Source organism: Notamacropus eugenii, chromosome 2 (genome assembly GCF_028372415.1).
Source record: "Notamacropus eugenii isolate mMacEug1 chromosome 2, mMacEug1.pri_v2, whole genome shotgun sequence".
Classification (NCBI taxonomy): Eukaryota; Metazoa; Chordata; class Mammalia; order Diprotodontia; family Macropodidae; genus Notamacropus; species Notamacropus eugenii.
Window position 1 is genome coordinate 463,522,316 of NC_092873.1, and position 27,593 is coordinate 463,549,908.

Here is a 27,593-nt window from a genome sequence, read left to right on the forward strand (position 1 = left end):
TCATTGGCTTTTTGAACCTCTTTTGCCAGTTGAGTTAGCCTATTTTTCAAGGTGTTATTTTCTTCAGCATTCATCTCTCTCATTTCTCTTCCCAGTTTTTCCTCCACCTCTCTAACTTGATTTTCAAAATCCTTTTTGAGCTCTTCCATGGCCTGAGCCCATTGAATATTTATTTTGGATGTTTGGGATACAGAAGCCTTGATTTCTATGTCTTTCCCTGATGGTAAGTATTGTTCTTCCTCATCTGAAAGGAAGAGAGGAGATATCTGTTCACCAAGAAAGTAACCTTCTATGGTCTTATTTTTTTCCCCCTTTTCTGGGAATTTTCCCAGCCAGTTGCTTGACTTCTGAGTGTCCTCTCTACACCCACCTTGCCTCCAGATCTGCCCAGCCAGCACTTGGGGTCTGAGATTCAAATGCTGCTTCCCAGCCTCAGGGCTTTGGGTGGGGGTGGGGCTGCTATTCAGTGTGAGATTAAGTTCAGGTGCTCTGGTGGGGTCAGGGCTGTGACCCGGGGCTTAGTTCCCTCAGGGGGTTTACAAGGAGACCTTTAACAATGGATCTGAGCTCCTGCCTGCTTTGGGAGCCCCTGTCCTCTGCTACCTCCACTGCTGCCTCCTGAGGGGGCCTGAGTTATGGAGACACCCCGCTCCCCTCTAGGTGAGCCAAAAAGACCCTCTCACTGACCTTTGGTGCCTGTGGGTGGAGGGACCTGAGCAGCCGCTGTAGATTCTGTCCCTGAAGCCTGCTCGGATCTGCTCCTCTCAGGTACTGCACAGCCAAGGCAGGGCTGGGCTCTGCTCTGGGTCTGGGGTGCAACGGACCTTTCAGGTCAGTTTTTCAGGTCTCTCTGTAACAGAAATCTTCCCCCTCCGGTGTTGTGTGGCTTCCACTGCTCCCGAATTTGTTGGGAGTTCTTCTTTACAGGTATTTTATGGGCTGTGCTTTTGGAGCTAGCATATGTGTATCTTTCTACTCCGCCATCTTGGCTCCTCCCCCACTGCCTGCTTTCTAATGAGATTAATATTGGTGGTAGTGTCCTACTTTAGACCATACATTATAATATTCTATACGTAAACTTGGAAGAGACTTTGAAGGTCATATAATCTAACCTCCTTATTTTATATATTTTACTTCAGTTCTGAAGTGCTGCCCAGGGAGCATAGTCAGAGAAATAATCAAACACAGAAATGGTTGAATGGATTGTCCCAGAATTCATTAGTTTAGTGCTATCTTGGACTTGGCAGCTAGGTGATGCTGTGGAAAGAGTATCAAATCTGGAATTAGGATGACCAGTTTGCCTCAATTTGCCTCATCTGAAAAATGAACTGGAAAAGGAAATAGAAAACTCTTTTATCTTTGTCTAGAAAATGCCAAATGGGGTCACAAAGAGTCAGACATGACTGAAACAAATGAACAGCAATGAGCTTGGCATTGAGACTTATTGGAAAGAATAATTGGGAGAGATTTCATTTTATATACCTAGAAAGAGAAAGAGTAGCAGAGGTGGCATAAGGGGTGTGTCCAATCACTACATTCAGGCTTTCCAGACTCCCAAATTCCCTTCTCCTACTGGGAGATGGTGGCACAACAGATAGAACACTGGGTCTCGAATCAGGAAGAGCTCAGTTCAAATTTGGCCTCAGATATTTCCTAGTTACGTGATCCTGGGCATGGCACTTAAGCTCACTTGGTTTCAGTTTTCTTATCCATAAAATGGGAATAATAATAGCACCTACATCCCAGGGTTGTTGTGAGGATAAAATGAGGTAATATTTAAAAACCACTTAGCCTGCTGCCTGATACATAATAGCATAAGCATATTTTACCTTCTCTTCCTCCAAGATACTAGTGGTCTGCAGCTGAGGGAAAGTGATCATCTCAAATTCTCAGTCATTCTTGTACTTGCCCATGTCTTAACTCCCTGGGTATTGCATATAGCCTTTACACTTTTCTTTGATATTACCAAAACTTCAGTATCATTCAGACTGAATGAGGTCCATCTCCTCATTAGACTGTCCTTCTCTGGCAAAATGAAATTCATAGCTTGTTGGTGCTATGAGTTATTTATCTCTGGTATGCAGCATTCAACTTGGTCAAAACAGGTTAGCACATTACTGTCTTTGAATTTTTCAGTGACAGAATTTCAGCTTCTGAATATGAGTAATATGTCTTGCCATGAGTCAATCTTTTGGTGAATGCAGTAAGAGAATAGACTGGTGAAGTCAGTTGTTTTCCTGTAACCATCATACCTTTACCTCTTAAATTCTTACATTCTGCATGCTGTCATCCATGTGCAGAATAAATGGTTTGTTTCAATCTATATAGTTAAGAGAAATGAAGGGATAAAAAAAAGGGAAGAGGCATTTATTATCTACTATAATGATAATTATAATTATAATTGATAATGTTTGGCATAGGTCAATACTAACACACCTGTTAGGCAGTTGACCAATTCTTTGAGAACTCATTCATACTCATTCACCCATCCATCTCAGCTTTGTGAGCTTAAAGGAGTAATTTGGCATTTCTTGCCCCTGTGTTTATTATCACTATCTTCAATAATGTATACATAAGTGATGTCATTCAGTGTTTTAGCAATGCCAGCATGGTTCTTGAAAAATTATCTGGAAATAATAACTGTCAAATCCTAGAAAAATCCTTATTTATTTGCCAGTTTGTTAGCAAGCATTTAACTGCTTACTATGTGCTAGGCACTCTGTTAAGCCCCAGGGAAACAAAAAATGGTACAAATCCCTGTCTTCTTGAGGTTCTCATATCTCAATGGGAACGATGAGATTAAAAGCAATTAGAAGATACATAATACATATACAGTATGCATGGAGGATAATATCAAAGGGAAGGCACTAACTTTGGGAAGTTGGGAGGGAAGGAAAGGTCTCTTGCAGAAGATATTCGTTGAGTCTTGAAAAAGGCCATGGAAATCAAGAGGTAGAGATGAGGAAGGAGAGCATTCCAGTTATGGGGGACAGAGTGAAAATGTCCATAATTGGGAAATGAAGTGTCTTGTGTGAAGAACAGCTAGGGTAGCTGGATCATAGAGTACTCAGAGGGGAGTAAAGTACAAGAAGACTGGAAAGGTAGGAAGGACTTCAAATGTCAAATGAATCATTTTGGTTTTGACCTCAGAGCTAACAGGGAGCAAGTGGAGTTTGTTGAGTAGGATGGTAACCTGATCAAGCTTGTTCCTTAGGAAAGTTATTTTGGCAGCTCAACATAAAGTATACTGGAGGGAGGACTTTAGGTAGAAAGACAAACAATCAGGCTATTGCAATAATCTGGGTGTGAGCTAATGAAGACTTGCACCAGAGAGGCAATTATGTGAGTGGAGAGAAGGGGATGATGGGAAACAAGGATAGAAAAAAATGAACAAGAGATGTGAAAACAGGTCTTGACAACAGATTGACTTTAGTGGATAACTGAGAGTGAAAAGCTAAAGATGACAACCGAGGTTGTGGATTTGGTGACTGGGAGAATGGAGTGTCCTTGACAGAAGATGGAAGGGCTTAGGATCTGAGAGAGAATAAAATATGCTTTTGAATGTTGAGTTTGTGATGCCTATAGGAATCTAGTTGGAGGGTATCCAGAAGGCAGTTGGTAAAGGGGAACTGGATATATAACTATGGGAATCATCTATGTATAAGTGATAACTGAACCATGGAAGCTGGTGAGATCACCAATTGAGATAGAATAGAGGGAGAAGAGAAGAGAAGAGAAGAAGGCACAGAGACATCCACAGTTAGTGGATATGAACCATACCAGAATCAAAACCAAACCGAAACCAAAAATTTATTAACCAAGGAATGTTCATTGAATTATCCAGCAGGGGAGCCCCACTTGCACTGGCAGAGACTCCTTGAAAGAACATAAAGACAAAACTTACGTAAGTTTCAATTTAGATAGAAGGTGAATTGGGTAAAGAGTACCTCATGATTGGACAGGTCCTGTTGCTGGGGTCTAATAGGGTAAGAATAGGACATGCAGTATCCTAATAGACAGGAATGTTCTTGTTTCAGGAGCAAGGAAGATCACAGGCAAGCACTATAATACAAACAGAGTCGGGGCAAGATAGAAGAACTTCTAATGGAGTTGTTTTAGTTCCCTTGGCTACCCACAGTTGGATGCAGATGCAACAAAGGAAGCTGAGAAATAGTAGTCAGGCAAGTAGGAGAAGAACCAGAAAAGAAGAATTCTATGAAAACCCAGAGAGAGGCTATCAGATGAGGTAGGAAATGGGAAGTATCAAAGGCTGCACAGAGGACAAGAAAGATGAGGACTGAGAAAAATCCATTAGATTTAACAAGGAAGAGATAGTTGGTCACTTTGGAGAGAGCAGTTTCAATTCAATAATGAAGTAGGAAGCCAGATTGCATAGGGTTTCAAAGTGAATGAGAAAAAAAAAAGTGGAGATACCTAATGTAAATTGCTTTTTAAAGGCTGAGATGAGGAGAGATATAAGATGAAAGCTAGTGGTAACAGATGGATCAATTGAGGAATTTTTTTTTTAAGATGGGGAGAAATAAGTATCTTTATAGTCATAGGGGAAGGAGATGGGAGATAGGGAGAGATTGAAGATTGAAGAGAAACTGAGAGTGATAGAGGAAGAAATCTGCTGGTGCAGTCAGGATGGAATGGAATCAAGGGTGCATGTAGAAGGGTGGGCATTGGCAAGGGAAAGGGCAATCTATTCATGTGTTTTAAGGATGCAGTAGGAGACAATAAAGGAAAGTTTCTGATTGATGTGAGATGAAGACAAGGTTAGAAGGAGCTCTAGGCAAATGACCTCATTTTTTTCACTCAAGTATGAGGCAAAGGAAAAAAAAGTCCTTTTTGTTGTCCTTAGCTTTCTTTAGCTTTTCTGACACAGTTCTTACGAGATGGTGCCACACATTTATATTTCCCCTCCATTACCTGTACCTACTTTCATCTTTTGTACATGTCTTTTAGAAATCTAAGTTGGTCATCGACTTCCCTGTGCCTTCACATCAGCCTTTTTTAGACCACTAAACCTTTTCATTCTCATAGAAATTGTTTCTCTTTGTGTCCTCAGAATTTCATTTCTTAGTGCTTCTCATCTTTCTTAGGCTTCTTTTTCCTATAGGACTGAGGTCCATGGAATACTATCTTTCCTTTCTTTGAACTTTTAAAGTCTGCTTTCTTCAAATAAAGTTTCCATATCAAACTGTTCTAGCATTTCCTCTTCTCTATCACAGATTCTAATATGAAGTGGTCATTTTTAGCTTGTTTTGTCCTTGGACAACAGACATAAAGTGAAAGTCATAGATTGGCTAAGATGGAGGACTAGGAAAAAGCAGGACAGTCCACAGCTCCCAAAACAATTACCCTAAGTAAGATCTTAGGTAAGTACAAGGAGCAGTAATCAGAAGTAGCAGAAGTAAGTAGTAGGAAGTAGTAATAGAAATAATTAACAGCTACTGATGAGGTTCAGACTCTGGGAGCCTCCTTGGGCTCCCCTTGAATCTTCCCACTTGGTCTGGCCTTTCTTACTCAAATCTAATCTTCCCATTTGTTCCAGCAGTCTCAGGAAGCCCATGGGCTTTTCATTATCATTTCAGGTCTCTGTTGCACTCCCCACCCTTGATCCCATCAACCCCATACCCATACTGCCCCTATCAAGATCTCTGGATTGCCCCACCTGCTTCCCACCCAAACCCTCCCTAGTCTGATATCTCCTGATAGCCTCCAGCTGTTTCCAGCCTTTGACCCTCCTTTGACTTCTCCTCAGGACCCTTCCTAAACCCCTCCTCCCATCACCCTGGACTACCAGACCACCCCCCAGATCCCTCCTATACTCTTTTCTGTATTTAAGTCCCACCTTGCCTCCATGAAGGCGCTCAGATGCAATCCAGCTCAGACTCTGTCTAGCTGGGATTGTGTCTGGCCCGCTTGTGAATACAAGTGTTACAAGTGCTTAGGCTCCTTAAGAGGCAACCCAATTAGGCGAATCCTTAATAAACTTTGTTTTCTTTGGCTTTAAGAAGGCTTGAGTCAAATTCATTCGAGCACGACCCGGACCGTCGGGTATTTTGGGGTTCCCGATCACCCCTGAACCTCATCACTACCACTTACATAGCACTTTTAGTTGCTGCACTTTGGATACACAGGACTGGGGACCTCTTCCTTTTCTGGGACAGCTCACTCTCCCCTTTTCATCTCTACTTCTGCTTGGCTTCCAATCTGGAGAACAAGATGCCCCTCCCAGGATAAACAAATCGCCTATCCCAGCAGCATGCTGCTAACTCAGCTTTGGGTATTCAGCACCTTCCCATCTCCCTCAGCCTCCTCCCCACTCTGAGTGGAGAGGCAGGAAGGGAGAGCACTAAATATTTCCCAAAGCTTTCCTTCATAGAAGGCTGGGACCTGGACTTTCCAACTAACTCTCCACTTTCCACCTGCAGCTCTTCTTGGTTTCAGTTCCATGGAACATGATGCCCCCATACCAGGTACCTACCAGCTTTCCAGATTCTACGTTGTCTTCTCCCAGTAAATTTAATCAGTGTTTGTTGAACTGAATATTTGTTGAATGGATCATGACTCTGAACCAATATGTCTTGGTTTCCCACCCCAGATTATTATTTATTCTGGTAGTCATGTTCATTGTCTTGGGTTTGTTTGAGGTTTTACATAGTTTTTCTTCTCCCCATGTCTTCCTTGACTCTCCTCCTGTCCTCCTTCCTCATCTTCCCACTCCCAGACACTCTTTTCTTCATCAAATCAAGATTTCAGTGTTGCACAATAAGGGCAATAATGTTGCTGATGCAGTTAATAAGCATTCATGGAATGAAAGCAGGAAAAAAGGAAGAGAAAATGCATTCCCCAGAGGAAAGGGTTTATTGAATGTTTAGAATAAGGGAACAGATCATCTTGTCAGGGGGAGGCAGGTGGGAGGACAATGGGGTTTAAGGGAGACTTTCCTGGCCCACCCTACAGTAACTGCTCAGGCCCACACATCAACAAAGCTGTTGGATGCCAGGGCCATCTGTTTCTCTTGCATTGGAGCAGCTGGGAATCATTCAGAATGGATACACAACTTTCCATTGACAATAATCTAAGAAGGCACATCTATTTTACCAAAGAAGTTCTTTAAGAGATTCTATGGTCCAATACCAGGGACTGCATCATTTTTTCCATCAGTTATAATGATTTATTTCTTTGCTCTCTATAATAACTAGTGGTCTAATTTTCTGACCTTCCACCCCTCTGGTCCCTATACCTGAACCACTTCACCTTCAACCTCCAAAGTCAGACTTGCCTCAGACTTTGGAGCAAATCTATGCCCCTAAGCAGAAGAAATACAAGGATCCTCTGGCTCCTTAGCTCAGGAGGTTCAGCATCTTCAAGCTTGCTTCTAGTACTCTTCTGACTCAGTACATTCTGCCAGTAATTAAACTTCTGTTGTCTTTCATGCATCCAAGCCCCTCCCTTACATCTCAATTCCAATAATAGGGATTCCTGACCTTGGTGCCCTACTCACTACATTAGTTTCTTCTGTATTAGAATCTTGTTTTACTCCTGCAATTTTTCCCACAAATAAGAGTCCTGCCCCTGAAACCTAGGCTCCCTGAATTCTCACAATACTTACCTTGCTGGCTGCCTACCTGGATCAGTATTTTCACTTATTTGAAACCTCCATTGCTGTATTTGTGTTCAAGTACCAGAATGCTGTTAGACTTGACTTACATTAACATCGCTACTTCAACCTTTGCTGCTTTCTTGCCAGCATGAAGCCCAGTGTTGTGCCTTCCTACAACTGAATTATTAAATGCTCTTCTCCTGGGAAACCATTGACTCACTCCTCAATGCGCCACTCAGCTGAGACCTGCCTGCCTCTTACCTGCTGCTAAGCTTCTGACATTTCACACACCTGTATAGGTTTAGAATTATATACTGCTGCTGCTACTGCTATGGCTTCTCATAATCATTACTATCACCACAACCACCACCTAATGTTTATATAATACTTAAAGATTTGCAAAGTGCTTTGCAACAGCAACTGTCCATTTCATAGATGAGGAAACTGAGGTCAAGATAAGTTAGGCGACTTGCCCAGCTATTAAGTGTCTAAAGATTGATTTAAATTCTGGTCTTCTTGGCCCCAGGTCCAGCACTCTATCTACTGTGCCACCTAGAGTTCTTGTTTCCCTTGAAACTCTGTTCTGATGCCATCTTTGACATGAAGCCTTTCCTGGTTGTACCCAATTCCCATGTCCAATTTTAGTGCCCTCTCTCCAAAAACAATGACTTCCTATTTTTTTGTACGTACTATTTCATCTTCTGTGCTTATCTTTAGCAAGACCTGATCTTGATCAGAATTTATGGAAGTCTGATTTTATTAAAGGTAACTTTCCTTTTTCAAATCATGTGGTTTTGCAGGATGTTATTATATTATTATTGTAATATATTGTTATATCATATATATACAATAATAATATTATTATTGTAAATTATTTTCTTTTGCCTGTGAAGTATCATTTTTCATGTTTTTTTCTTTCCTTTTGTAGGTATTTGATGGGTAGTTCTGATTGGTCTTTCATATATAATTCTCCCTCTCTCTCTCTTTCTCTCTGCCTCCACGTAGAGCAATTCCTACCCCCTTTTACCTAGAAGCTCTGAAGCATGGATAAATTTCTGAGTACGTAGGGTTTCTCTAGTGGTGACCTGTGGACGTTATTGACTTACACTTTGCTATCTAGTCGCAATATAACTGGAAAGTATTCTTTAATTATTTCTTAAAATTTTTTGTTTTGTCCTGTTTCACTATGATTTTCTGGGAACTCAATTATTTTAAAATTATTTTTCCATGCCTTATTTTCCAGGTCATTTTTTCTGATAGTAGATATCATATATTTCCAATTCTGCTTTTTTTTTTACTTTGCTTTAATGTTTCTTGTTGTATTACTGAATTTTTGAGTTTTGTTTTTCTATACTTTTTGGAAGTATATACACAGTTTTGTTGAGTTTTTCCAGTATCTGTTCCGAGTATTTTTTTTTTAATTCATACTTGTATTCCCCATGCTTACTATAGTTCTTGGTGCACATTCAGAGACTGACAAATGTGTTTTGACTTGTTTGTTATGATTGTTTATTTTCCTTATGTTTTTTCCCCCATTGAGAACCCTAATTCCGTTAATTAGTGCATTTTGAATTTCAGTCACTCTCAGAGTTATTGTAATCAGTCCATTCTCTTTTCTGGGGTTCTGTTGTAGGTATTGCACAATTATTATTTTTTGGAATTTTATCTTTTAACCTAAGTTTTGTGTGTGTCATACAACGTGCTGTATTTATTGTATGTATGTACATATTTGTGTGTATCCACGTATTCCTTTTACTAATTTTCCTTTGCTGGTGATTTGCTCATTCTCTTTGCTATATCCCTGCCTCCCCTCCCCCATTCTGTAAAATTCTGAACTTCTCCTTGTTGTGGGTTGTAGGTCTGTGGTTGAATCACTGACAAGGGACAACTTTGCTAAGGAAGGTTGGTGAAGTTCAACCCCTTTGCTCTTGCTTCCAGACTTCTTTTGACTATGTATTTGAGCGTCTGTCATGCAGAGGGTGTTTCCAGTCTGCAGACCTAGGATGCTATATTTACAAAATAGATATACAGAACTTTCAGTCCTCAGTGCAGAGTCCTCAGTTCTCCTACCACATTTCTTTGTCTAGACAGTAGATATCTCCAAAATTTTTATAGCTTTGCCAAGTACCACTTTCTCCCAGATCTTCCCAGTTATGAGCCCTTTCTTCTTTAAATTATCTTACACTTGATTATCTGTGCATATAGAAATTTATCTCCTTTAAGTCAAGCATAGTTTTGTTTTATCTTCATATTTATAGAGGTTAGTCCAGTGGCTTGTACGTAGTAGGCAATTTATAAATGTTTGTTCAATATTGAATGCCATCTGACACTACTTTGCCCCATCATATTCTTTGTTGTAACAAAACTATTTATTTCCTGTCTCATCTCCTCCCAACCTCACCTTAGATCGCAAGTTCCTTGAAGACAGGACTGTCTCATTTTTCATTTTTACTCTTTAGCATTTAGCATAGTACCCTACAGAAATTCACTAAATGTTTGTTTAGTTGAATTGAATTAAACGAATGCAGCCTACAATTTGAATTAAAAAAAATAATTTTATTGATGTCTTTTGTTAGCATAGGAACTAAATTTCTTCCTGTATCTTTTTCCTTTCAGAGAGCCTTATAGCAAAGATTCCAAAAGAAAGAGAAAATGAAAACAATCAGTAAAAATAATCAACTCTTTGGAGGAAAAAAATCTAGCAACATGTGTGATGTTCCATACCCTGTCCACACCTCTGCAAAGTGGGAGGAGGTGTCTTCTCATATCTCATCTTTGCAGCCAAAGTTTTTCACTGTAATTTTGAGACACACATTTAAAAAAAAAAATGTGGTGTTTATTCTTTCCATTTGGATTGTTATATGCATGTATATTGTTTTCTTCATTCTTTTTACTTAGATTTGCATCAGTTCATGTCTTTTCTTGCTTTTCTATGGTCATCATTGTTTCTTGACAGCACAGAAATATTTTCTTATGTTCATGTACTCTAATTTGTTTAGTCATTCCCCAATCGATGGACATTTCCTTTATTTCCAGTTCCTTGCAATCACAAAGACTGCTGCTATAAATATTTTTGGCATATATAGAGCCATTCTTTTAATCTGTGATCTCCACTGGGCATACGCTTAGCAGTAGAATTTCTGTGTCAAAAGGTATAGATATTTTAGTCCCTTAATTTACATAATTCCAAAACGTTTGGAGTCATTACTAGTTCATAGCTACACCAACATATTATTATACTTATCTTTCCTCAGTCTTTCCAACATTGATTACTAGGCAACATTGGTTAATTTTTTTTTTTTATTTTATGTTTTACCCATTTTACGAATTTGCTGGATGTGAAGTGAAAGAAACTTCAGGTTTGTCTTGATTTATATTTCTCTTATCATTAGTGATTTAGAACATTTTTTCATAAGGTTATTAATAGTTTTCAATTATTCTATTGAGCACTGTTCATTTGCTATCATCCCTTATATTTAGGGAAGTTACCTTTGGTTTTACATATTTCTGTTGTGTATACACACACACACACACACACACACATACACACACACACACTTACACTCACAAATTTTTATTTGGAAAATTTGATGTAAATATTTTCCCCATTTGCCCTCTTACCTTCTCATTCTAGATGCATTAATTTTGTTTGTTCACGTGCTTTTCAATTTTACGTAAATGAAATTATCTGTTCTATCTTTTGTAGTTGCCTCTATCTTTTGTTTAAGAATTTACTTCTTGCTCAAAAGAGAATAGAAGTAATGGGGGACAGGATAGGATGGAGGGAAATATAGTTAGTCCTATACAACACAACTATTATGGAAGTCATTTGCAAAACTACACAGATTTGGCCTATATTGAATTGCTTGCCTTCCAAAGGGAAGGGGTGGAGAGGGAGGGAGCTAAAGAAGTTGGAACTCAAAGTGTTAGGACCAGCTGTAATGTTCTTACCACTAGGAAATAAGAAATACAGGTAAAGGGGTATAGAAAGCTATCTGGCCCTACAGGACAAAAGAGAAGACAGAGACAAGGGCAGAGAGGGATGATAGAAGAGAGAGCAGATTGGTCATAGGGGCAATTAGAATGCTTGGCGTTTGGGGGGGGAGGGGAGAAAAGGGGAAAAATTTGAAACCCAAAATTTTGTGAAAATGAATGTTAAAAGCTAAATTAAAAAAAAAAAAAAGAATTTACTTCTTGCCCATACCTGTGAAAGACATCCCATTAGTAATGGACAATTCTGAGCTTGAATGGATTTCGGTCTATCAGGCACTATTCACTCATGAATGCACTTGCTTATTTATTTATTTTTAAACTTAAGGGCAAGATGCAATCATTGTCTCTGTTGTTTTCTATAAGCCATGGCCCATGTGACTGAAGAAGTAAATGAATGAATGCTAAAATACTTATACAGCATTTACCATATGACAAACATAATACCAAGGCAAGGAGACACAAATCCCCAAAGAAATCTTTTGCTGGGCTGAGTTTGAGAAAGAGCGATGAGGCAGAGAGCTGCTATTGCAACAGCCCAAGAGAGATGTAATGGAAACAATCAGGGGGGTGCCAATGGGAAGACAGGAAAGGGAGGAATTTTAGAGTCAAAATTGACAGAACTTAGTGGGAATGTGCAGGGCCAGGGAGAGGAGGAGGAGCAGTTAAAAGCTGTTCTGAGCCTTGAGTCATAGGTGACTAAGGAGATTGCGGTGGAATAAAGAAAAAGAGGAAAGTCAGCAAATAGACAATTGGATTTGGAAAATAAGGGTTTTTGGTGATCATTGAATGAATACTTTTAGTCACACGGGAAGATGGAAGCCAGATTTCAGGGTTAGGGTAGATGGTGTGGAAATGAAGGCACTGAATGTAGATTCAAATCACAAACTCCTAAAAGTTCAGCATTAGAAGGGGTCTTATAGGCTGTCTAACCCAAACCCTTTCCTAGTGCGTAAGTTGCTTCAATAATGTCCCTGGCAAGCTGTCATCTAGTCTCTCCTTGAAGACCTCCAGTGATGGGGAATAATTATCTCTAGAGTCCATCTACTTCATGTTTCTACAGCTTCTATTGTTAGAACATAAAATTATAGAATTATTGAGCTGTATATCGGAGGTCATTGAGTCTAAACTGTCCCTGACCAGGAAATCTTTTTAAAGAGCATCTCTGACAGGTTGAAACCTCCCACTTCCAGTTATCTAGGCTCTGCCTAAAGGCCTCCAAAATTATTTGAATGCAAAAGTCTTTGAAAATAAAGGTTGTTTCACACTTAGTTTTTGAGTTCCCAGCACCTAATCCAGTTCCTGGCACTTAAGAGATACTTAAAACATTTGTTGATCGATTTATTGATGGAATGCCACTTACCTCCCAAGGTAACCCATTCCATTTTGGAACAATTTTAATTGTTAGGAACTGCTTTTTTTTTTTTTTTAACTGAGTCAAATTTTTCTTCTCTACAATTTATATCTATCAGTCTCTGGGGCCAAGGATAATGTCTAATTTTTCTGTTTACTATAATAAGTATATATTAAATGCATGTTTATATATGATATATAATATACACAATATGTAAATAAATACATATTTAATATAGTTTTCATATATTTTGTAAATATTTGTGGGAACAATTCTCATGTTCCCTGTACTAGCAACATAATTTCTTTAGACCAGACATCCATTTCGACTTTCCTTCACGCAATCTTCAGAAGGCATATCTTCCAGTTTTTTCATTCTGCTGATCTTCTGTCCTCTAAATGTCCTCAAGTTTGTCAAAACCCTGTCAGAAATGTAGTGCCCAGGACTACAAAGAGTGTTTGAATGAGACAGTACAAAGCAAAATGAACTATTCCCTTCTGGAAATAATTCTTTGGAAGGAACTTCCAAAGTGGTTTATTTTAAATCCAACATGAAATATGAATCTTATCTATAACATCCCTGAAAGACATCCTCTTCTTGAATGCCAGTAACAGGGAACTCATTGCTTTTTAAGATACCCTGTAATGTTTTGGGAATGCTTGTCATTTTAGGAAGTATATATACATACATATTATATATACACATACACACACATATATGTATATATGTATGTATGTATACTTGAAGATACATGCATATATACATACACTTATGTATACATATATATGTACATGCCCACATACCTGCATATGTCTATGTGTATGTGTCTGGGTGTATAGATGTATGTATGTACATGTATACGTATTTTATTATTATATATACACACACATATACAGATGAACACATATAATTGAAATCTGCTTTCCTGTAACATTTTCCTTTTGTTTTGATTTCTGTTCTCTAGGAAGAAAATAAATCAAATCCCTCTTCAACATGTTAGGCCTTCAAAAGTTTGAAGATAGCTATCATGATTTCCTTTTTCCGCAAGTTTTCTCATGACCAGGCCCCAAATAACAATAACAATAATAATATTACCTAATATAATCATATTGATATTAATTAATAGTAACAACAAGCATTTACATAGTGACTTAAGGTTTGTGAAGCACTTCATTAACACACTTATATAACTTAATTATCACACTTTATATTATTGCATTTTATTCTCAATTTAACCCTATGAGGTTGGTGCTATTAGCTCCATTTTATAGATGAGGAAAGTGAGGCAGACCAAGGTTAAGTTACCCAGGACTATTCAGCTAGCAAATGATTGAGACCATATTTGAACTCACAATGCCCCTTCTAAAATGTACAATCCGGAACAGGGCACAATATTTCCGATACAATCTGACAAGAAAGTAGAGTGAAACTTCTTTGGTTCTAGATGCTTTATATGTATTTGTATTCAGACTTCTTAATAAATTCCTCCTTATATTCTGCTGAATTCTGCCTTTATAAAACATTTGTATAACATTTCCCCATCGATGGCTCTAGTCTGCCTTCTGAAGATGAAATGAACATGCCTTCCTGAAAGTTCTTTAAATATTGATGGCTTCTAGGTTTTATCCCTTCCAGGTTCAACTAGGTCCAGTCACTTCTAGAAGTTTGGCAGTAACAGGAGGATAGGTGGAATGGTAGCTGGATGTGGGATAAAAAAATATTCATCATAAGGAGATGAAGACACTGTTAGATTCCAATAAGTCTTGTCTGTCATTGACAGGTCAGGTTATCAGTTTTAATGATGAGTTTATTTTTATTGTCTTTTAATCCTTTGATTATTGGCAATCTATGCGTTATATACTGAACATATTCACCAACTTTCCTAGCCGTGGCCCCTGTCAGAAGTAGATCTTGAGAGAACATGGAGCATGTTGGACCCAGCCTGGGGAAGGTGGGTATGGGCCTGGCTTTACTGATCTCCAAAACAGGGAACTTCTGTACCTGTGAAATTCCTGTGAATTTTCTTTTACCAATCCCTCTCCCCTCAGAAAGGGTGACCAAAGGTCTAGACTGATCAGAGCAGCTCATTTAGCCTAGAGTAATGGTGTTAAACTCAAACAGAGACTTATATTTGTGGGCCTCATATTGACTTAGAAAACCACAATTTAAATTATCTATGCTTTATTGTATTTTTATATATTTTGTTAAATTTTTTCCCATTGCATTTTAATCTGTTTTGGCAGGTGGCATGCAGTTTGACATCTCTGGCCTAGAAATGCTCTACTGTAGTCACAGTGAAGATGGGTGGAGGCTGCAGATCTCTATCCAGGTGTTCCAGAAGTCTTGGTGGAGTTTTGAACTAAGATATTAAAGTTTAAAACTATAGCTATTTGATAGTTTTGTAAGCTATTAAAGCATAAAACTCCACTAAGACTTTCAGGACACTCACACTGTATCTCTTTTCTTTCATGCTAAAGGCAAGAGAGAATATTGTTCCCTATGCAAAGAGGGCCTCCAACTACTCTATAAAATGGATACTCTTCACCCCTAACTTGGGGCAACTCTAGGTAAAAGACTGGTTGGCCACAAAACCTTCTGGGATTTGTACTTCTTCCAAGTATGGGAAGAGAAAAAACTAACAAGAGATCAACCTTTGGAGGGGTGGGAGCAATCAAGGTTTTTCCACTATGGTGGAGTGGTGGTGCTAAGCATGAGAATGGAACAGCAGCTGTTGTCAGCCACATCTACAATCCCCTTCTGTAAGACCAGGAGAAATGACCTCTATGTGAATGTACTAGCTGGGAGAGGTGTGTGTGTGTGTGTGTGTGTGTGTGTGTGTGTGTGTGTGCGCGCGTGCGCGTGTGTGTGTGAGTGTGAGAGAGACAGAGACAGAGACAGAGATATAGAAATAGAGACAGAGAGACAAAGAGAGAAACAGAGAGAGACACAGACAGAGAGGTAAAGAACAGAGACAGAGAGAGGGTGTTTATGTTTTATTACAGGTTCCTGCTAGCCCAGGAGCATGAGCAGAGAGAGATATAAGCCATTAGAGACAGGAACAATGGGCACGTAGGTCTTGACCTACTCCCACTTCCATTTGTGTTTTTCTCAAATTGATCTTGTTAAAGAATGTTTTTGCTAGATTTTACATTCTTTCTCACCAATATCTGTGGTTGAAGCTGTCCTTATTTTGCTGGGTATCTTTGTCTGAGGCATGAGAGTGCAGAGGCAGCCATAGAAGAGACTTCTTAGTGCAGAGCTGAGAGCTGAACCCCAGCCCATTGTTGAGGAGTTTTTCTCTCCAGCTGGAGGCATAAGCACAAGTATAAAGCCCTTAAAAGTACAGAATTAATATAAATTCAAGGCATAAATCTACCTCATAGATGGGAGTCAAGTTATGCCAACTCACATGCTAAGGACTGTAAATAGGACAGACCTGTTTATAACAAACCAAGGGGCAAAATTGAGATTCAGAGATATCTTGCATAAGGATAATGAATTCCTGAGCCGCCACAGAAACTCAGAGCAGTATCTGTGCTTCTGTCTTTCAATTGGCTTGTGACTCACCATGGCAACAGTAGACTTATACTCTAGAGAGAGAAGAGAAAACTTGCTCAATCCATATATTTTCCACATGACCTCTATCAAAAAATACAGTGGCTGGACAGCCCACACTGGGACAAAATTGGAGGAAATCATTTGCTGAATACTGTAGTTATCAATCATGGTGAAAAACAATGCTTCCCTTTGTTGGTGGTTGGAAACCACTGTTGCTAAGTTATTACAAATGGTCAGACTAGTGTAGCATGTTGAGGCAGGGGCAAAATTGAGGGTCATCCTTAAGACAGCACCCCACTGACTGTTAGCTTTTGTTAATGGAAATAAAGTGGGTTAATGGATGTGGGAGAGGAGTACAGGAAAAAAAGGAGGATTGAAGAAATCTACTGGGGAAGGGGATGACTTGCTCTGAGTCATACCCTAGAATGTTCCAACTGTCTTGGATTTGGCAGCTAAGCCTTAGTCTTGTCCTCATTCTTCTTTTTTTGGGGGGTAAAGCAATATCTATTTTAGCCAAATTATTATACTTCCAGTTATCAGGCCCTGGTCTCTGTATATTGCCAAATGGGTTCTCAGTCTTGAAAACTCAAGTATTAGTTTCCTTCACTTTTCCTCTTGTTTCTGTTCTCAGGGGATTGAAAGAGATGTGGTCTCTCTGTTCAGTGAATTCACTGAAAATACCACTTTCTTGATCTTATCTCTGGGGTCCAAACCATCTGGAAATGCCTTTCCTACTCCAAAGTGAAAGATGCTGTTATTAAGAGAAAAATCACCAAATCTGAAAAATGAAGGAGACATAGTGCTCTAAAGGAACAGGGAGATGGTTGTCCACAATCAGCCAGACCTTTGGACCAGTCAGTAATGTACAGTAACCTACCATTTTCACTTCCTAGAGAATGTCCCAGGGGTAAGAAGGACTGGGGTTTGATGTTAAGGCAGTTGGTACAACATTGCTATTCATCATTTAACTTCCTAAGTAGAGATACAAAAATAAGTGGGATCAGGCTAGTTCATTCTTTACAAGAAGATTTTATTTATTTATTTTTTTCTTTGACAAAAAAAAAAAAACCAAAACATTAAAGTTGTATATAATTTTTTAAATGTTTTCTTTTTGGATCCAAACGAGCATTTATGTTACAATATATCCACCTTGTCAACATGCAGTGCTGAACTCCTGCTTTAGAAGAGATGCACCGATACTTTGAGGGACCTATGTTGGCTCCCAGTAACACACAGTTACTGGAACTGGTGTTGGATTGGAGTACCCCACAGAAGGATGCGGGTAAGAAAATGTCTTGTGGGGTTTAGCTGTGGTGTAGTTTTTCATGGTGGCTGCTTTTTAACAGCCTGATGCAGTGCACCGACTTTCTTCAGTGTCTTATTTCTGCCACTCATGCACTAAGAGTGATTCAAGGTGCACATGCCACAATCTTGGGTCCAGGACAGAGGTCACTGACCTGGATGAAGTGCAGACCATCTCTTTGTAAAGGGCTATCCACTGAGGATAATATTGGTGCACTGTGTCCAACTGGATTATATCAAACCAGGACTTCTTGGTTTGCTTTCCAACATTTATGCATATGCCGAGTTTGATATCTGTCCCTGATAAAAATCTTCTCCCTAACCCTCCCCCCTCCCCAATTCTATTTCTCCCTCCCTCCCCTTATAGCCTATATCCTGCATGGAAGTTCAGTGTAAGCTTCCTGGTATCACAGCTTCTTTATTGAAGGGTTGCTGAAATTGATTGTCTTCTGGTTGAGTACATAAAAAAAACTCCCTTTTCCCTATCTTGCTCATCTGGAAAAGCCATATATCACTGTTCTGGACTTTTAAGAATTCACTGCTTCAAGATTGTTTAAAGGGAAAGATCATTAGAGAATATTATGCCCATATTAATTCAAGTCATGATTTAAGGAAAGAAGATTCAAACTCTATACAAGCATTTCCTCTTCTGACAACTCATTCATGTTTTTCCTTAACCTTGCTTTTATTTTGTAACTTGGTGCTTTACTCTATGACCTTAGTTATTTCTCTGTCATAGGTCGTCTGCATACCTTGTGCAAAAGATTTCCCCTTTCCTCCATTAATATGAATTTCAGGGTTGCAAAACCTGGCCTCAGAGTGAATGAACTCTAACACTTCTAAGGGAAAGGTTGGTTCCTTCACAATTTCAGCACTTAGGTTAACTTCGTATAAATTTTGGCAGGTTCATAAATCAAAAGTATAATAAAGTGCTCTACTAAGTCTCGAGTTTTAAGTATACTTATTCCCCAGTAGGTAAATTTTAAAATTCATTTACATGGTTTTGTTAAATCTCTTGGTATCTGCTTAACGTTTTACCATTCCCATATCAAATATGGAGCTACAATAGCCATCAAAGCTATTGTATATTTTAATTGGCAGTTAGTAACATTTAGCTCTCATTGCACATCCCATTTATTTATTTTAAATTAATGGCACTTTGAACTTTTGGAGTATGTTCCTCCTACTTACCCCTGTTTCTAATCACAAAGGTTTCTAGAAGACTTGCCTTCAGTGTTGGTTCTAGGGGCAAAGATGTAGGACAAATGCAAAACATCCTTGTTATCATGATGCTTTAGAAGTGGAACAGTGGAAAGAGAATCTAAGTCATCAAGTGTTTGAGAACCTCTTTTTCCAATCTCCTGGCAGGTTTAATCCTAGACAGAATTGTAGACTTGCCATCTGAAAAAAATAACCCTTTTTTGGTTCAGAGTCTTTATAACCTGGATCCAGGAGTGAGAAAAATCAAATCCATTTTGAATGCCAAACAGAATTGTAGGTCCAGCAACAGCAAACACAATATTAGTCCTGATTTTCAAGGTCAAGAATACAGACAGTATGGTATAGGGAGAAGAGGCCAGATTCAGATTCAAAGCTCATTTATTGCCTGTGCAAACATGGGCAAATGGTTTTACCTCTCTCATTTCAACTTCATTTTTTCTCATTTATAAAATGAAGCTGTTTTCCAATTTGAAAATCCTATAATCTAATCAAGAGAGCTCGCTTCACTTTTGTGAAGCACTCTCTGGAATGGAGGCCTTGTTTAGGTCAAGGTGCCCAGTGTTAGAATGGGGATAACTGTTTGATCTCTGATCTACCCAGGTATCTGGACATCTAAGCATGGCAACCTAAGGCCTTTCACTGGTGAAAGGATTTCATTTCCCAAGGAGAGGTTTCCATTATAAGAGAGAGGGGAAGAAAAAGAGAAAGAAAGAAGATGAGGGAGTAAGAGAAGAATTTTATACCAGATCCTGGATGCAAGTATTCTCAAACTTGAAACCAAGTTTCCTTAAAGAGATAAAATAAAAAGAACACAAATAGTATGGGAGCTTAGTAGGATGGGATGAGTGAATATAATTTTAAATTGCTTTGTGGAGACTTATTGACAACATCAGGCTTACTTAGAAGCATTGCTGTGCCCTTGGAAGTGCCAAGCATTAAGATGAGAGCTCTAAATTCGCCTTTTGTTAAAGGTATAAGCTAGTAGAAGACTTGGGAACATCTACCAAGTAAGTGCCAGTGACTTTTCCCGAATTAGTATTTTATGTTTGGCAGGACATCTATCACGTTGTGGTTTTTTTGTTTCTATGTTTTGAAATACATGCTATAATCTTCTATGGTGGAGTCTTAAAATTATCAGTCAAAGGTCTCTGAATCATTCCTTCATTCTTTCTGTTCTGTCATATTTTTCCAACACAGTCTTAAGACAGTATTTCTATTTATGGAAATCTAGACATGATTTTTAATCTTTTGAGTGCATGTGAGACTGTACCCGAGATTCTTGATTCAAGTATCTTTATACTTGAAATAAATGTTTTAAATAAATGCTGGCTCAAAACTATTTTGGGAGCACTTCCATTGTTGCCCTTTAGCCTCTGTTATGCTACATCCATATATTAAATGACCCATAACTTCTTTTTGAATTCCCTACTTAACCCAATTCTTAGCCACCCCCAAAGGAAAAATCCAAGTTGTAATAATGTATTTACAAAAAGCATGGCTTATTGTCAGAAATCTTTTTGCATTTAGAAGGCCAAGATACTAACCCTTTTATTTACAGCATTGGTTTGGGGTGAGAAAATGAAGGAGGTGGCAGAGGCTTTTCACCCCAACTTTTTACTTACCTACCTTCATCCACCCTAGAAGTTTGTGCCCAGGGGAGAGATCCCTTTGAAAGCGAAATGATGACTCTCTTAGATATTGATGTACATGCCACCCACCCACTAGCTAATCAGAGTCAGCTTTGAGAAATGGTGTCCCTCCAACCCTACACAGCAATCAGTCTATGATACTTAAAAGGCTTTATTTGCCAAAGAATTCTTCACAGTGTGGCAGAGAACCTCGAAGTCCAGGATGGAATGATGCTGCGTATACGTTTGGCTTGTGATAGGTTGTGGAGACTAAAGTTTGAGTTGCTTCCTAGGTGCTAAGAAGCAGGTGTGGATTTAAGGGAAGGAGAGATCAGTCAGAAGACCAAAGAGAACTAATTCCATTTCCTACAAATGGACCATGCAAAGCGCTTGTGTCTATGCACCATTACTATACATGTTGCAGTTTGAAGTACCAACTGAAAAAATTCAGCAAACAGCAGGCAGTAATTTAATTTACATAGACCAACTGACAGAGGTGATGGCCGCTGTTTCTGGGTCCTATGGTAAACCTGGATGGCATATTATGGGCAGTTTAATGGTAAAAGCTAAGACACTGGGGAATGACAGGGTGTTCTCACTCTGACAAACACAGCACTGGCTAGGCTGAACTCTTACTCATTCATAACATGGTAAGATTAGGTCGTGAAGCCCCTGAGTTTTGCTAGGAGGGTCTTTAAAAACATGTGCACGTACATGTGTCTACAAATACTTTTATGGGGTTTTGCTTTATATAAATTTTGTGTTTTGATTCCTTTTGGGATCTGGATTCTGCTCGTATCACTCTCAAAACAGGTAAAAAGGCTTTCTTGCCCATTTCTTTTTTTATGGGATATATCATAAAGTTCTGCTGAATGAGTTGGGCGAGACCAAATACTGTGATTCTAGAAGAGAGCAGGAAAGGGTCAGATAGGAATGGATACTCCAGAAAGGATACTCCAATGAATAGACTGTTCCTTGTTCTGATCCTTTGAATTGCATTAGCACCTGGTTTGTGAGGATCTCAAAACACTTAACAGACAGACTGGTAATTGACAACAGCATCAATTAACTAACTGGTTAATTAAGTAATTAACAGCATTAATTAATCTTTTATATTTCTGCTTTAAGCCTCACAATATCCCTGTGAGGTAGGTAAATAGCATTCTGGCCCCATTTTTCCCCTCCCTCCCCAACATATACACCCACTCCCACCATTCTCCTGGAAAGAGGTGGAATGATTACATAATGTTATACACAGTGAATTTATGATTGAGCTGGGGAACAAGTAGAAGAATCCAATCTCCCAGCCCTTAGCTCTTAACCATACAGGAAGTGCTCTCTACAGGACACACAAAGTCAGGAAAGGCCTTAGAAAGAGTTTATAAAGCACAAGTGAGGGGTATTTTTTGTTTTTTTTTTTTTTAATTCAAATTTTCTTTAAAAAATCTTTGTTGCTTTATACCAGATGGCGCTTGATTTGGCAATATGACCCTGGATCAATATTTAATTGATTTTTCAATATGCACGTACATGTGTATAGAGGTATGTATATATGTAGATATACACATATGATTTATGCATGTATGGATGCAAAGTCACTCTACCCTATGCCTGCTTTCGATTTTCTTATGGACTTGTATTGTCCATACTTAAAGATCGTTTTCCACTTATATTTCCAAAATTCAACAACGAAATTCAAGAGTAAGCTAAATACTGATGCAGAGGCAGTGATGTATGCAACTAAGCCTGAGCCCGCTGTATTTAACAATCTCGAAAGCTGAATCAATATTAACCTGCAAAATATTGACTGGGATAGTGAGAATAGAAGAATAGGGAGATTTGTTCTCAATCCAAAGACTACTTGCCAGGGGAAGAGAAACAGCTGCTTTGGCCCTCCATGTAATACACTAAGCTAGAAAAGGGCAGAATCCAGAGAAATACCTGGGGCCCCATTTCAAGGAAATATTCTCTGTAACCTCTCTGCTAGTGTGAGAAGACATACCTCCAACTGAGTTGAATTTCCTTTCCAGTCTGTCAAAAATATCAGCGTCAGGTTGCTTAACCTCCATGACTCATTCTTTCATTATCAAATGTCAGGCTTGGCCTAAATGATCTCAAGAGTCCCTTCCAGCTCTAAAATGTTTTGGTCCTGTTATTGTAGGTAGAACCTAAACCTACTACTCTGAGGATACAGCAACAAGGACAAGGCAAGCTGATGACAGCCCACTTGAATGCGCATTTGCCTTTAGTGGGGCGGGGTGTTGCTGCCTGTTTTTGCTTTTACTTCTATCCTCAGCACTTAGCCAAGAGCAATGTTTGTTGAATGATTAAGCACCATCTTCCATCTTGTTCTGGCCTATACCAGTTCTCGCTCTCTGATAGATCTCTAGGCCTGTCTTGCCCTTCCATCCACTTATCATACCAGTCAATGACTCAGGATGATTGTCCTTGCTCTGTGTCCTTCTACTGGAAGAACTACATGACTACTAGAAGTAGACTACCACCATGAAACCTAAGCCAGGATAGCAATCAACATTTCTAAAAGCACCAGAACTAATTTTCATAGGCCTTCTTAGTACTAGATGTTTTGTTTTTCTCAACTGGTTTTAAGGTAATGGTGATAGGAGTAACGGGGAGCAAGAAAACTAAGGATTATGTTAATAGATCTGGAAACCCCTCCTCCCAAGTCTTTTAGGGCCTTATCAATAATCTGCTCAAGTTCAAGACTTTCCTTTAAAATGCCAATTACTTTTTAAAAAAAAAAAAACCAAAGTGAAACTCATATTAGACTTTTTTTCCAAAGAAATCAGTAGGGACAGGGTTTGGTACATAAAGGAATGGATGTTTTGGGCAGATTGCTAGAGAAAATATTTGAGTAAAAACTTTTATTGGCAGCAATGAAGTAGTAGAAGGAGGGTCATTTGTGTCTCATGCCTTAATATGACAGAGTAGGCTTCATTCCCTTAGTTAAGGAAAATAGAGAAAAGGAAGTTAAGTCATATATGCAGGAATGATGAGATAGGCTGGCAGTTGGTCAGTGTATAAAAGTTCCCATTTCCACTGTTGGTACTCTGGTGCCAGACTGTTTGTTTAGCATATGAACATTCTAACTTCAAGGGGCTAAGGGATTTAGGAAGATCTCTTGGAACTTTAGATTGCTTAAAGCTGTGTTTGTAACAAAATTCCAATTTAGGCCATTGCTTTTCCAGCCTGACTTTCCCCTACAGTATAAATGGCCTCAGCTACCACTTCAGTTTTCCCTCTCAAAACACCAAGGAGTCGTGCTGCTGACTCAGAATTGCTGTCCTGTGCAAAATCCTTCCCTTGAGATAAGTGTTGCAGAGGAAGAAGAAAATAAGGTTGTGTACATGGAGGAGTCCAGAGCAGTGCTTTGGTATGAAATGATGCTTTACAACAATGCCACTGAGAACAATGTGACACCTGGGGTACAGCCCTTATGTTACAAGGATGGTAACATCAATGGTTTGCACATCAGTGCTTATACTCTAAACTGCTTTAGGAGCGTGTGTAAATGGTGGATGATGGGTAATGGGGAGAGGTGGGATGATAATCTACTAGCTGAGGAAGGAAGGGCAGGCTGTTTGCAAAAGCACTGCCTTTTTGCCACTGACCTTCCATTCTCCAGGCAGTGAATTTGGTTTTGTGACTGACCACATATGACATGATGACTGGGGCTTGTGCACTCTGGCTTGCATGAATGTCTCTTAATAGCTGCAAGATATATGGAGAATGATTGGTGCCTTCAAGCCACTGGGAGGTATTCTGTATGCAAAGCTAATCCTACTGCATTTTCTTTCAATCCAGACTAGAAAGCCATAGGAAAATATTTCAGAAATGAGTCTAAGAAAAATTCTGTCATCCATTCTTTGACTAAAAGGGGTATAGATAACTTACATTTAGCCACTATCAGAATCAACAATGGTTTCCTTCCACTGGTTTTCCACTGTAAGGCTCATCCTGTGAAATGGAACCAGGGAAGTCTCTAGTGGGTGCTGGGACAGGAATAGGGTCTTAACAGATTTATTTCCTTTTTAATTTTCCTGCTTGTGATCCTGGCTGTGGCATGGGGACCACTGATACCCTGACTGGGCTCATTTCTCAATGATCCCTTTTACTTGCAGTATAATTCTTCTGGCATGCTGCTGTCTTTGAAGGATAGAGGTAGCTGTATTGGGGGTGGGTTCAGATAAAGGCAGTGCCTTTTTTTCTATAAAGGGCAATCTGTATTCATTATATCAAGTTTTAGTAGAGTTCCCTGACCTGCTGTTAAATCATCCTTTTGGATAATATGTTGAGGATTCTGGATTTTGAGGATCACTGTTTTTCCCTTCCCCTCATTGTTTAGCTAAGAAAGAGGGCTTGGCTATTTTCTATGTCATTGTTAGGGTCCCATTGGAAAACTGGCAGATATAGGGAGTGACATTAAGCAACTCTGGAGTCAGGCATTGGAGGTAGGACAGGGCATTTTAAAATGCCTTGGAGTAAGTCCTTAATTTATATCTCTTTCTCATTTGCCAAAGTGTAAACAAAGCATTACCGAAGAAGGGACTGGGGCGTGTTGAGTGCAGAACTTTTCTGTGCTGTAGCACAAGGAAAGATTCCAAATCGAATGCCATTCTGCACTGTTGTTACTTAGGGGAAAGAGGAAATAGGGTTCTGGTTTAAGAAAAGGTTCTTTATTACATGCAGTTTTGTTCCTGCACAGAAACTGCTTTCCTGCAAATAGCATCCTAAGCCTAAGCTGAGGTATATTAACTAATTATTTTAAATAGGATCCCACAGGACTAGTGAAGCTGGTCTCTGACCACATACTAACGGAGAAACTCCTGCCAACCAGGTGTGGTGTCTGTGTACACATATATGAGGCACTCAAATATTGCCTGCCTGATGGAGGCTTTTTTAGTATAAATAACCCCATCTACTTCCTTTTTTTTTTTTTAAAGGTTTAACTATCTGACATGTGATCACTCCTAAGTATGATTTCCATCCCCTCAGGGGAAGTGCAGAGATGATCAGGACATTCTCCATTGGTTTCACTGAATAGGACATCTACAACACCCTTGATCTTGGCCTTGCACATGACCCAAACTGACCCACTGGACTATAGACTCAGGAGGGGAAGAAGACCCTGTTTGATGCTCAGTTTATCTTTAACACATGGACTCATGGTACATGTGCACAGCCATAAAGCTGTGTGTGTGTGTCAATATCTCAGTTGATAAGAATGTCTATGTAGGTAAGTGGGTTTTGTCTGGTAGCACTAATGAATCTGGAGTCAGAAGATGGGTATGGATTTTAATTTTTCCACTTAACTATTTTTCCAACCTTAGACAAGTCAGTAAACCAATCCTTTAGTCTATGTTTTCTCACCTGGACAAAGGAGGGGGTTGGAATAGATGACCACTATGGTCCCTTCCATCTCTAAATCTATGATCCTCCATGATACAACCTATGGGAATTTTACTACTCCTACTCAGGAAACCATCTCCTTCCATGCCACAGCACCTTGGGCCACTTCTTCCACTGGCCATCTCCTACCTGTTTTTCTTCTCCTTCCCTGTCTCCCACACAGGATATCCAGCACTCCTGACCTTGGCATAAATTCTTGTGTGGAGAGCAAACCATGGGATAGCACAAGGTGCTATTGAGATTGCTCTGGTGACAGCAGCGATGGCTGGAGAGCATGAGAGGGAGAGGAAGGGAAGCATTTCCTCTACTGTTGGCTATTTCCTATGGACCCCAGCTTCCAGCCAGGAGGTTTTCTCTGCTTCTCAGGGCAATACTGGCATACATAAAGCCATTGCCTTTACCAAAGTGATTGGGATGAGGGGGAAGTAGAGCCGTTATATCTATGTTCCTTTTCCCTTGAAGATGACTGTCCACATTCCCACATTTTTCTCTCCCTCAGCAAGGAGACAGAACCATGGCTGTGCCCATCTTGCAAAGGGAAATCAAATCATTTTTGGTGGGTATGATTGTTTTTCTATTTTCCTTTCCTTTTCCTTCATTGATTCTGCATAATGTCCTTTCTTCTTCCTCCTCCCCCCACACTTCACTGGCTTCTTGGGTCTGTTTTTCCCCCATATTGGAGAAGAGCATGCATCGGAGGGGGGCATGGCCTCTAGCATTTATCATCCTCTTCTGTGTCACTCAGGAGATCACTAACAGCCCCACACATCATCCCTGGCCCTGGTCCCCCACGCCTCCGCCTCCGGTAGTGCCCATTTGGCATCTGCCAGCTGTGCCTCAGGGGAGGGGCTGAGCCAATGGTGTTGGAGCGGCCCAGGCTGGTAGCCACAGCAGCCTCAAAGGTGAGTGTCTCCTCCTCGCCACAGTCCGAGGCATGGGAGTCTTCATGCAAAGCCAGGTAGGGTTCTGAGATATAGCGCTGGGGAGTGGAATGTTGACTCTGCTTTGCTTGTGGTGAGCTGGAAGACTCAGTCAGGCAGACATCATTGCTCTCCAGGGCCTTGGAGGGCAATGGGGAGCCAACTTCACTCCCATCATATGGTGGGGAGATGCTACCAGGATGTCGCATCAAGGAGCTGTAGGAGAGGAGGGGCCGGGGTTTAGGGGGAACAGGTGGAAGTTGCCGACGACCTCGCCTTGGGGTGCTGGTGTCAGAGATAGAAGGAATGGAGCTTTCGCTTAGGGAACCTGTACCCTGTAGAGCAGGAAAGAGACAAAGATTAAAGCAGGCTTAGGGGTGATGCACAGTTGAGATTTTGTCCAGAGATCTAGTTTTATGGTGAATCACCATAGTCTGAACTTTAGGGAATGGATGAAACTGAAATCATCTTCTTACCAATTCTTAACTCTAATCTTATTTCAGTCATCTGCCAATTGAACTAACTCTAAACATATTTGGTAGGAGGCAGAGCTCAGCTAGAAATCCACACTTTTT

General features: G+C 39.8%; 1 protein-coding gene across 6 annotated transcripts in view; it reads right to left on the reverse strand.

The window, feature by feature from the left end:
- Positions 1-17,530: 17,530 nt before the first annotated feature.
- Positions 17,531-27,593, reverse strand: part of CACNA1E (calcium voltage-gated channel subunit alpha1 E) — a 412,651-nt gene continuing 402,588 nt past the window's right edge. For all 6 annotated transcript variants that reach the window (XM_072648472.1, XM_072648471.1, XM_072648470.1 and 3 more), the window contains one exon: positions 17,531-27,353. In XM_072648472.1, coding sequence (XP_072504573.1) covers positions 26,811-27,353 — 543 coding nt within the window. In that variant the 3' untranslated portion in view covers positions 17,531-26,810. The remainder of the gene's footprint in view (positions 27,354-27,593) is intronic.